The 12527-nt window shown below is 35.7% G+C and overlaps 1 protein-coding gene across 1 annotated transcript; it reads left to right on the top strand.

Annotated features, from left to right (window-relative positions):
• Window positions 1-447: 447 nt before the first annotated feature.
• LOC134662705 (acyl-CoA Delta(11) desaturase-like) lies at window positions 448-12294 on the top strand. Its single transcript, XM_063518977.1, has 3 exons — window positions 448-648; window positions 1160-1496; window positions 11802-12294. Exons 1-3 carry the CDS (start codon window positions 456-458, stop codon window positions 12292-12294), a joined length of 1023 nt encoding a protein of 340 aa, XP_063375047.1. The 5' UTR covers window positions 448-455.
• The last annotated feature ends 233 nt before the right edge of the window (window positions 12295-12527 follow it).

The following is a 12527-nucleotide window of genomic DNA, read 5'->3' as shown; positions in this document are numbered from 1 at the left end:
TAAGGTAAACGCGCAGTTGAGGGCATTATACTTACTTATTTCATTCATTAAATTATGAGCAGGCTCAAGATCAAGCCAGCTATCAAGATTAGGGTTTGCACGACGGATCTGAAATGTATGGGAGGACCCGCGGATCCGGATCCAGATCCGGATAATTTCATGCATTTCGGATCCGAATTGCAAGCCCTAATCAAGATCAAGGAGTTATAAGAGCCTAGAAGCCCCAAAAGCTATTTGTGAGGGGTCTTGCTATAGGTGCTGCCTTGCCTACTGGTCAACTCGTTTGCAAGAAAGTATGCGTGTCCATAGTGTAGGGTAGGTAGTTAAATAGGACAACAGTCCATTTACCCTAGTAGACGGACTGTTGTCTGGTCAATTGTGGTGTGTGGGCTCTTAGGCCCCCTGAACTCACGTGACTTTAAATAACAGAAATATTATTTTTTACAGCTTCCAAAATGACTCCAAATGCCCGCGACGAGGGGCGTATAAAGGGCGAGGCCTGCGAACGTCTGATCGCTCCTCAGGCCTCGCCGATGAAATTCGAGGCCTCCTACATTAATATAGCCATGTTCGCATATTTGCACACGGCAGGCGCTTATGGGATATATCTGGCGATTTCTGAAGCGAAGTGGGCGACTATATTATTAGGTGTTCATATTATTATGTTATTACTTTAATTATTAACCTAAAGTTGCACTTATAATTTTATCATTTTTAGAATCACACGAACCTAGTCGCTGCAATACAATTGAAAATACACTCTCCTTTTATGTAAAACGACATTCTGTAATTTGAACATTCAAGTAACATATATCTTTTAATTTATTATTATTTGTTTCTCCTTTCCACATCTCGGGACCATGGGGTCCCGGACTTTTGGGAGGCATGCGTGAGGCCGAAACCAACAGCGCAGCCAAAAATTATATCATATTAATTCCTTTAACTTTAATTATTATTTTAATTCCTTTTAACTTTAATATGAAAATATTATTTATTAGTAACAGCTGATGTGTTGACAGTTTTATTACCGACCCCAAAAAAGCAGTTGTCCAATATCAACCTTCGTACATTCCGACAAGGTTCACTATGACGCGCCGCACACGATAGGCGTGGCGTTCAAAAGGTTAAAAAATATTCTAACAAAATCCGTATTTTCCAGCTTTCATTCTCCACGAAGCTGCCATAGTGGGGACTACAGCCGGCGCTCACCGCCTCTGGGCCCACAGAACCTACAAGGCCACCTTCCCTCTCCAGATAATCCTGATGCTGCTCCAATCCTTCGCCTGCCAGTACTCCATCTTCCACTGGGCTAGAGACCACAGACTCCACCATAAGTTCTCTGACACGGACGGAGACCCTCATAACTCGACTAGAGGATTCTTCTTCTCGCATATTGGGTGGTTGCTGGTTAAAAAGCACCCGGAAGCAAAGAAGAGGATGAGGAGGATCGATGTGTCGGATCTTAAGGAGAATAAGCTGTTGATGTTTCAGAAAAAGTACGTATTTTTACACAATTTTAGCTAACGTATATTTTGAATATCTGCTTCAATCCTTGCAAAATATCTGAATCAGACGAAATTCGGTGTACTTACGTAATTCTGATGACGATGCAATAATACAGTAGGAAACTAACGAAAAGCAATTACTCAAACCCGTTAATGTTTAGGACATACTGAGCAACTTTTACTACGGGACCAACCCCGAAAGCGCGGAAAAAAATTTGGATGTTTCATACATTTTACTGGGCCCCTATTCGACATGTGCAACTGTCAGATTTCGCGTCATTTGAAATTCAACTGCTGAAGTTCATTTGAAGTTCATCAAGTGCTGAAGTTCATTTGGTACAAACAATAATTTAACAAAAAACAACTTTGTTTTATTATTACTTTAAGGTTTATAATGGTTTGGTTTGGTTGTCACCTAACTGTGGATTGCTAATGTCAAATTTTGACAAGTAATGATTCCAAAGGTAGACTTGGTTCTCTATGACCTTCGGCACCATCTTGGAGTTTTTGACGTGCGAAAGGGTAATTTATAGCAAAGAGTAAAACTTTTTTTTTTCAGTACGTAAGTTTACATGAATTAATGACATCTTGTGAGCGATAGACCAACGAATGCGCTGTAGGCGATGCGGCGGCGAGTAGTGGAACTTACGTGACAATTTCCATCAATCAAAAAGGGACTACATTGCTGATGGTCGATAAAGGCTATTAATAATTGAATTTTAACAGCAAGAATGCCTTATTGACAAGCGATCTTTTTGTTGAACCCACACCTACACGTCAAATAATGCTTGCTCCACACATTCTCCTATAAACGCTCAAAATTGTAAAAAAATTAAACAATTTACTCATCACCTCTCTCAACTCAAGCTGCCTATTTCTAAACCACGTTAATAAACCACAAGTTGTACCTTAAGAGCCTCCTGTTGGAGCTGAGATTTAAATATTTTAGGTAAATATACCCGTCTCGCTAACGGAAGCGGCACCTAAAACTAATGCGATAAGGACAAGGTGAAAAATCCTGCGTAAAAATCTCAAATATCGAGGTCGAGTACGAAACCTCCTGTTTCCTGTTTACTTTTAACTGTTTCCTCCTCCAAAACTTAACCAATCGTAACCAAATTTGGAAATCTAAATGATTATGAAATTATCTGTGTCGGACCGTTTTGCTTTTTTGGCTAATTGATATCAGTTTTGAATACCACGCCTCTCATTGCGGCATAGTCAATTAGGCCATTTTGGCCATTTTTGAAGGGCTCTAGCGCCTTAAAAAACAAAAATATCAAAAAAAGCAAAACGGTCCGACACCATTATTGACAATATTAATCTGTGTTAAAAAAATCATTGCTCTAGCTTCAAAACCCACGGAGGAAACAGTCGAGTACGTTTGTATGGAGAAATGACCACTCCTGTTGGCTCTTAACACATTTCGTAAACCACATATTCAGAAAAGTCCGTATTTTATTACTAAGTGGAACATGAATAGCTTGTATTACTTTTTTGGCATAAAAGTAATCTAAATTAGTCAAAATATTTTGACTAAATATTGCGCTACTGCTACCTACTATATAGGTACCTACTACCTTAGTAACTTGGTAACTTTGTCAGTCACCAACTATTTTGATGCTACCTACAAAGAGCATCAAAATAGTTGGTGACTGACAGGTCAGGCTTCGGTCTTGGTAAGTAATATAGTCAAATACAGTAGGTCATAAGACCTAACATTACTACCAAGACCTAAAAGTACCTATTGTTTAATATGTATCTACTCAGAGATGATTTTTAATTAAAGGAGATTAAATACATATATGTTATTCAACTACAAATAAAAAAATTAGATCTATTTCAGTTTACACATTTTTTTTCGTTTAATTTTAATAAAACATTAAAGTTTTTAAGCATTCAACTTTATTTAATTTTCTTCACTTTATTATTTTCTGATATTTAAGTAGGTATGGTGTTTCAGGTTGGTAACAGGAAATAAGAAAACCACACCTCTACAAAAACTCTGCTGGTGATTCACATCTGTAAGTTTAAATATGAAACATGATAAAAACACTTAAATTAAAAACTTAATGTCTGGGAGACCGAGTTTTGCTCGGGAAACATATAATAACCCAAAAATGCGTTTTCCCAGAGATAAAACCTAGCTAGATCGATTTTGCGCCCCCGTAAACCTCCATATAGCAAATTTCATCTAAATCCGTTTAGAGCCGTTCCCGAGATCCCCGAAATATATATACATATAAATAAATAAATAAATTTACAAGAATTGCTCGTTTAAAGGTATTAAAAACTTATAAATAAATTATTAGCCCTAAATCCTGGTAGTGAGTGTAGTGACCTACCAAGTGCGGTAGGGTGCCCTTCTCCAGGCTGCCCGCTTGCCCCGCTGGATAAGAATGCTGATCCGCATCATCAAAAGCATACAGATATAAAGCGCTTTGACAGCTCCTCATAGAGGCAACGCGCGCTAGGCCGCACGCCATAAATCTAAGCTAAAGTCTTAAATTCAGGATCATGAACATGAAATATTGTTCGCTATAATATTAAAATCATAGGTATTAGACCTATGATTTTACTATTATAGCGAAAAGTTAGCAGGAGACGGCCGTGCCGTGGTCGTGATAGGTACAGCATGCGTGGACCAGACAAGCAAACCCTGAATTATGTCCCTACCTATTTGACTATACCTTTGTTCACCATTATGTTCACCTATGTATATTTACTCTTCTTTCCAAGATAATCATCTTTTTCAAGATGTAACCCGTATAATCGGGCTGTATAATTGCCTCAATTTTTTTTACACAAAGTTGTATGTAATCTTAATTCGATAATTAATGATGTTTTACATATTTATCATATACTATTTTGCAAATTTTTCTTGGATATTTGTACGTTGTTTATTTCGATTGACGATTACTATGACAGCGTTTTTTTTTTCTTTTTTGGCATTTACTACAGTAGCCAGTGTCATGTCGATATAAAAACACTTTAAAAATGGAAAGGTTGAGTCCTCAATACAGTGACATTATAACTCAAACAAGAACCATCCAAAGGGGGGTGGGGGGAAATTTCGTTATCTGCCTCTCTATCACTCTTGCATATACGAGCGAAATTTAATGGTGGCAGATAACGAAATTGGTATCGCGGCAGGCCCTCTTTAAACAAACCGCCTTGATTCATCAATGTTATATTTATTAGGAACAAACGTTGACTGCCGACTGTTCTATATATTATACTACTCTTTGCTGCCCACTTCTAGCGCTGGCGGTACACCGCGAAAATCAGTAAAATGCTGCAAATGGTGTTAAAGGTCTGAAAATCGGTACGATTGATCTTTAGGACATTTGAAACAATTTGACCCGAAGCGCCAACAAATAAAAAAAACGAGAGGAGTTATGACGTCATGTTTTTTTGTATGAAATAAAAAAAAATGTTTAGAAACCTATCGTGTATGGTATTAAACGAAAGGGCTTTCTGAGCCAATGCTAAAAATATATCACATAGTTACATTTCAGTCATTTTGTTTAAATTATAATAAAAATAGTTTTCAAAACATACCAAGTTTGGGCTTCTCCAGATACAATACCATAATTTTTTTTTTGTAAAATATACCTCAAATTATCCCTAATATCCTCATATCTAACCCTAATAAAGCAATTTTGAAATTATTTACATTTAGGTTTTTTTTTTAATTTTTCAATTTTACAAAGTGTAATAATAGCCCTGCCGAATTACTCAATACGAGTAATAATGTCATTCGGGTAAAATAAGAGTATTGAAACTTGCTTTTTCTACTCCCGTACTTTTATTTGTCATTTAAAGGGTCGTGCACACACCTTTAAACCCCTAACTTATAGTTATCAACACAAGTCTTTAGTCTATTCCCCAAAAAAAATATTTGTGCATACACGCAGTATCTTTTTGGCACTTTTACGATACTTCGTGTAATCACCACTTAAAAAATATTGTATGGAATACATTGTTTCCAATCTAATTTTAATTGTCATTTTTGACAGATGAGTAAACCATATACATGTTTTGGTTAATGGTACGATTATTTTCATCTTTATAGGGCTGTATCTCCTAAACCGTGCGTCGTAGCACAAAAATAATCAAATTTTCGTTCCCCTTTGAAACTCCTAAGTAATATTTAGAAAACACAAAAAACAAAAAAATAAAGATTTTTTTTTATAGGGTTGTATCTTCTAAACCGTGCGTCGTAGCGCAAAAATATTAAAATGTTCATTCCTCTGTAAGAAACCCTAATTAATATTTAAAAAAAACACAAAAAAGAGATTAAAAAACACAAAAAAAAATTTATAATGCTGTATCTCCTAAACCGTGCGTCGTAGCGCAAAAATAATCAAATTTTCGTTCCCCTTTAAGGAACCCCTAAGTAAGATTTAAAAAACACAAAAAAAGAAAAAAAAAAGAAAAAAAAAGAAAAAGAGGAAGAAAAATATTTATAGGGCTGTATCTCCTAAACCGTGCGTCGTAGCGCAAAAATAATAAAATTTTCGTTCCCCTTAAGAATCCCACGCACTGAACAACCTATCACATTAGGACATGAAACAATCATCATCATCCATTTTTATTATTATTTCATTGCATTTCAAAGTAAGTGCTTGGTCGTAGAAAAAGTATTGTATGCAACGTTGTTTAACTGAGTCAAAAAATACTAGTGGCGTCTTTATTAACAATTTTCGGTTGTTGTTTGTTGTTATTGTTACTCACGCCACTCGCCTTTTTTGACCTCTCTTAAACAACAGTTGCATAAAATACTATTACATGTTCCTTTGGTAATATCTAAGCTTTAAGTAAGAAAAAGTTATGATGAGTCGGGGGCGGAGAACTCGGGAAAGGGGGGACGTTAAAGGTGAGTTTTTTCGGTTAATTCTTTCTTAATTATTACATAGACAATTTTTACTACGACTTATAGATTCCGAGATATAAGCGACTTTCTGAAAAAAAACCGTTATATATTAATTTTATGCTTTCTTTTTAAATATTTAATTGAGAGATTCATAGATCACACTATGTAAAATTGAAAAATAAAAAAAAAACCTAAATGTATATAATTTCAAAATTGCTTTATTAGGGTTAGATATGAGGATATTAGGTATAAGATTAGAGGTATATTTTACAAAAAAAAATTTGCCGTATTGTATCTGGAGAAATCCAAACTTAATTGGTATGTTTTGAAAATTATTTATATTATAATAAAAAAAAAATACTGAAATGTAATGATGTGATATATGTTTGGAATCGGCTCCTAAAGCCCTTTCGTTTAATACCAAACACGATAGGTTTTTAAACAATATTTTTTTATTCCTTACAAAAAAAGATGACGTCATAACTCCTCTCGTTTTCTTTTTATTTGTTGGTGCTTCGGGTCAAATTGTTTCAAATGTTCTACAGATCAATCGTACCGATTTTCATACCTTTAACATCATTTGCAGCATTTTACTGAATTTCTCGGTGTACCGCCAGCGCTATATAGGTATACTTGGTCAACCAGATCTTGACAGTAGACAAAGGCGGCAATTTTGAAAAATGTAGGCGCGAAGGGATATCGTCCCATGGAAGATTTGAATTTCGTGCCTTTTTTTACTGACAAGATTTGGTTGACCAGCTATATACATATTATAGTACTCTTTGCCTACGCCTTTGTTTTAAACTTTTTTTTAACAAGTTTTCACAGACAATTAAAAATTTGACATAGACACATCAAGGCGGTTTGTTTACAAAGGGGCCTATCGGGAAGTGCGAAAATCGAAACTCAGCTATTTGCCTCTTTATCGCTCGAATATGCAAGAGTGATAGAGAGGTTAGATAACAAAATTTCTAATTTCTGACTGTATTTTTCTTTAAATATTTTCAAATATAATTAAGTTGCGTTGTTTTATCACAAAGTTAAAAAGACTTAAAAGACCACTGTTTGTATCATCACCATCAGATCAGCTCGATGGTAACCATAAAAATATTGTATTGTCACCCATATTACATATTATGTACTTATGTAAATTTTCAGCTTCATTGAACACCCGAGAAGTGGGTCAAATCTAGACACGCGGTAGCGTGTCCAGCCAAGTTCAAAGAAAAAGGAACTGGCGACGCAGCAACCGTGTGTAATATTACACGAACCATTTCGAGCTACTTTTGACCCCTTCACAACTTGAAACCTACTTAACCTACACACATGAAATTTGGCACATGTATTCAAGTCCCTTAGCTTGTTCAAAATACACTATTTCATAAACATAGCTCAAACAGTTATTGATAAATTAACCTTTAAAAACCGGCATTTTTGTGACTGACTGACATATAGATCAAAAACCTAACCCACTTCCAGGTGACCTAGAAACTTGAAATTTGGCATCAAGGTAGACTATTAGGTGTATATAGAAGGAAAAATGTGAAAATTGGAAATGATTGATATTTTGATGGAAAAAATAATAATTAATACTTATAGACCAAAAACCTAACCCACTTCTAGATCACTTAGAAACTTGATATTTGGCATCAAAGTCGACTATTAGGTGCATATAGAAGGAAAAATGTGAAAACTGGAAATTATTGATATTTCGATGGAAAAAAAATAATTAATACTTATAGACCAAAAACCTAACCCACTTCTAGATGACTTAGAAACTTGATATTTGGCATCAAGGTAGACTATTAGGTGCATATAGAGGGAAAAATCTGAAAACTGGAAATTATTGATATATCGATGGAAAAAAAAAATACTTATAGACCAAAAACCTAACCCACTTCTAGATTACTTAGAAACTTGATATTTGGAATGAAAGTAGACTATAAGGCGTATACAAAAGAAAAAATGTGAAACTGAAACTTTTTGACAATTAACCGCGCGTTAGCGAGGGTCTCCTTTTCAGCTTAGGCAAACTGCTTTCATGATGAATACTATAGTAATTTCTGTACAAAAAGTAATGATATCCCAACAAAAACATAAATGTGAAATGAGAGCCAAGTTCAATATTGAGAATATGTGTCGTTGTTAAATCGCCGACAAAAGAATTGAGATCTATATGGGTGCCAAGTTCTGTGCTGTGTAGAAAATCCTGAAATTATAAAGGATTTGTCTTGGCTAGTTTTTAACAACAAACCAAGTTTTTGAAAAACTAACAGAAAAATATATATTACCTATATGCCTATACGTAAAAACTAGCCAAGACAAATCCTTTATAATTTCAGGATTTTCTACACAGCACAGAACTTGGCACCCATATAGATCTCAATTCTTTTGTCGGCGAGTCAACAACGACACGTATTCTCAATATTGAACTTGGCTCTCATTTCACATTTATGTTTTTGTTGGGATTTAATTTGCATGATTTGATTGGAACTACATTGGAACAGACATACAACCAACGGGACAGATGAAACTAAGTAAAAGCTTGAAAAAATGTGGCTTTTTCAATTTCTATTGCAACTTCAGATGAAAACGGGGTTTCTATTGTTTCCCAGATAGTTTTAAGCCATAATGTATTGTTTGCTCGAATTTTCGTTAGTCATAATTCATTTGGTTCAGAAACGCGTCACTTTTCAGGATTGCCATAAAACAAATCTAACCTAACCTAACCTATCTATAGGATAACCTAACTAAAATCTTGAAATGTTAACGGTTTCAGTTTTATGAGTAATGATAATATGACAAACAATACATTATGACTTAAAACTTTATGGGAAACAACGGGACCCCATGAAAACGTCCTTATTGAAGCATAAGGACCCTTAGTTTATGGAAAGCCACATATAACAACCAATTCGAGGCTACTAGGTGGCAAAATACGACTCAATACGAGTAGGTAGGTCAAATACACGAGAGTAAGGATTTATATTTGGCCAAATATTCTTGTGACAAAGTTATTCTTCCTCGCGTTATCTCGATTTTGCCACGGATCATGAGAACCTATTGTTCGCTTGACAATTAATCTCAAGGATTGGCGTAGGCACTAGTTTTTCCGAAAGCAACTGCCATCTGACCTTCCAACCCAGAGGGTAAACTAGGCCTTATTGGGATCTGTTAGGCTGTTAAAGTTTAAAGTTACCTACTCGTAAGTCTCGTAACACAACATATAAGTTTCACATAACAAAATTACTTACATATATATATATATATATATATATATATATATATATATATATATATATATATATATATATATTATGTACCTAAACATATTACTTTTCTAAAAAAAGGACTGAAATCTAGTGCTGCGAAGAAACGGTATTTTTGTTCGGCTTTTTTGTTGCTATTTTGGCATATGGATACATGGTAGAAGAAGTAAGTATGGAATCCTCCTCCGTTTTGCGTGGTCCGACGCACCTGGCCGGGTTTTCGCGATTTTCCGTCAATGTCTGTCAATACCTTATTTCTTACGAACACCTAAAATAATAAGTTTAAAATTAATCTCAATGTCTCCAGTTTGCTGTTCATTCAAACTGACAAAATCCAAATTTCTGAGGCAATATACGACCGCTGTCTTATATAAGCCATTAAAATTCATCATGAATAACCCCACGTTGCGTTGTTATAAATTTAATTAAATAAATAATTATTGTATTTAATTTATAACAACTAATTAGGCATAGCGTCCAATTTAGAATATGACACAGGCACTAGTTCTTACGAATTTTACCTTAATTTATTAATCAAAGGACCTGAGGTAAAAGTGAGAAGAGGTTAATAAGCAGATGCACCAGCTAGTCGCCGACGCTCCGCTTCCCCCGGGATTAGCCCTTAAGCCTGCACCTAACAGACTGGCTCATAGGGGGCTATGAGCTTGCTGTTGCGTCAATTTTCATTTTTAGAAAAAAAAAACTAGTCTACTAACTACTAACAACACAATAAATGCTTATTTTGCCGCATTCTTCACTATCTCTCCCTATTTCACTGCCATCTAACCCAGAGGACAAAAATATAGCTTATTGTGGCTACTGGCTACTCCGTCTTCCTCATGACTCATGATATTTTACTTCACCATAAAGTAATTGGTGTAATATCAAATGATATTTTTCACACAAGTTACAAGAAGTTCATTGCTAAGAGCCGGGGTTAGGACCCACGACGATTGGTTTAAAATTTAAACTTTATATATAATTTGTTACCTAGTAATTATACTAAATCTGTTTTCTTTTTGACATTTAGTGGTATATGTATTGCTGTATGTTTATTGTCAAGTTTTTTTTAATTCTGGACAATTGTCATATATTCGTTTTCATGATAGATCTACACCAACGCAACTGCATGTCATGTTCTTGCGGTTTATTTTTATAACGCCAAGATCGAAATTTGACTGTTAACTCCATCTTGCGTCGAGTAGGGGAATCAAAAAACTATAGAAAATAGAAATGCAGTTTACTCTATGCCATAGAATCCCCTTTTAAATGTCATAAATCCAAACATGGCGGCCATACCAATAGACAACCAAGTCTAGCGATGAAATGATTTGTTTACATGAGATTCACTGACAGGTGACACACTTTACCTATTCGACAACCCATGATTGTTCAGATTCAAATGAACTTCAACATGCGACGTCAAAAGTGGCATGTCGAATAAGGCCCCTGGTTTGATGTTGAAATTTCCTATGGGAGAGTCAATTTTTTTTTTTCGCGATATCGGGATTGGTCCCATAGTAAAAGTTGCTTAGTATGACCTAAACATTAACGGGTTTGAGTAATTGCTTTTCGTTCAGTTACATACTGTATGCTAACATGGAGCTGATGAACTGATGATGCAGTCGGAAGGTAACCAAAGAAACTCCTCGATGGAAAAACATAAACACATCAAGTTTAGACTCACAAAGGTCTCGAGAAGTAGATAGAATATGTGTGTCAGAAAAAAATATACCTTTAACTTGTTTTGTTATTCTTTGGACTCCAAGAACGCCTGACGTTTCGGTTCTTTAGAATAGTTTAGAGCGCTGACAAAGGTCATGGCGTAGGTATGATGTCGATTTAAATTTCATGATTTTAAGTAAGATTTATATTTGCACACACATGGTGCTCATGATGTAGACTAGCGTGTGACAATTTTGAAAAGCAGCCTTAGAATAGAATAGAATAGAATAGAATATAATATAATTTATTCGGAAGCACAAACAAACGAGACAATACATAATAAAAAAGAAAACACAAAATAAGATTAAAGTGCCACGAAAAGGCAGCATCATGTCTTAGGAGATCTTGGGTGACGCCAAGTGCTCTAGGTCTAGGTCCAGGTTTGGTTAGAAACTGGATATAACACACTGATTTACCCTTTTCCAGATATTCAACCGCATTCATCGGCACAATGAGTTTCATCGTACCAACCCTCATCCCCATGTACTTCTGGAACGAGACCTTCGCCTCAGCATGGCACCTGACCATCCTCCGAATTATAATATCCCACCACGTCACATTCCTGGTCAACAGCGCTGCCCACGCCTTTGGTAACAAACCTTACGACAGATACATCTCACCTTCGCAGAGCATCTCAGTATCCTTAGCAACTTTAGGGGAAGGATACCACAATTACCATCACGTTTTCCCCTGGGACTATAGAGCAGCAGAACTGGGTAATAATGTCGTAAACTTTACTACACTTTTCATAGATTTTTTCGCCTGGCTCGGGTGGGCGTATGACTTGAAAACTGTTGGAAACGATGTTATAGCTAAGAGGGTGGAGAGGACTGGAGATGGAACCAATCTTTGGGGATGGGGAGATAAGGATATGCCTAAGGCACATGAGGAGATTGCTAAAGTGTTGAGTAAAGTATAGTAAGGGTAACATTCCATTTCTGACCGCAGCTGCACTACTGGTACTGAACGCGTCGCTGTTACTGTCAATTTCCATAGTAAAATGAACAGTAGTGCAGCTGCGGTTGGAAATGGACCTTAAAGGTTTAGGTTGTTGAAAATTTATTTGGGTGTGTGGTGTTCAGTAATATATATAGGCAGTATGCTCTCGCAACACTAGTCAGTGTCAATGTCTGTGATGGCGGCGGCTGTTAT

This window comes from Cydia amplana, chromosome 3 (genome assembly GCF_948474715.1).
Source record: "Cydia amplana chromosome 3, ilCydAmpl1.1, whole genome shotgun sequence".
Taxonomy (NCBI): Eukaryota; Metazoa; Arthropoda; class Insecta; order Lepidoptera; family Tortricidae; genus Cydia; species Cydia amplana.
Note: the sequence above shows the minus strand (reverse complement) of the source record. Positions and strands in the feature narration are given on the sequence as shown.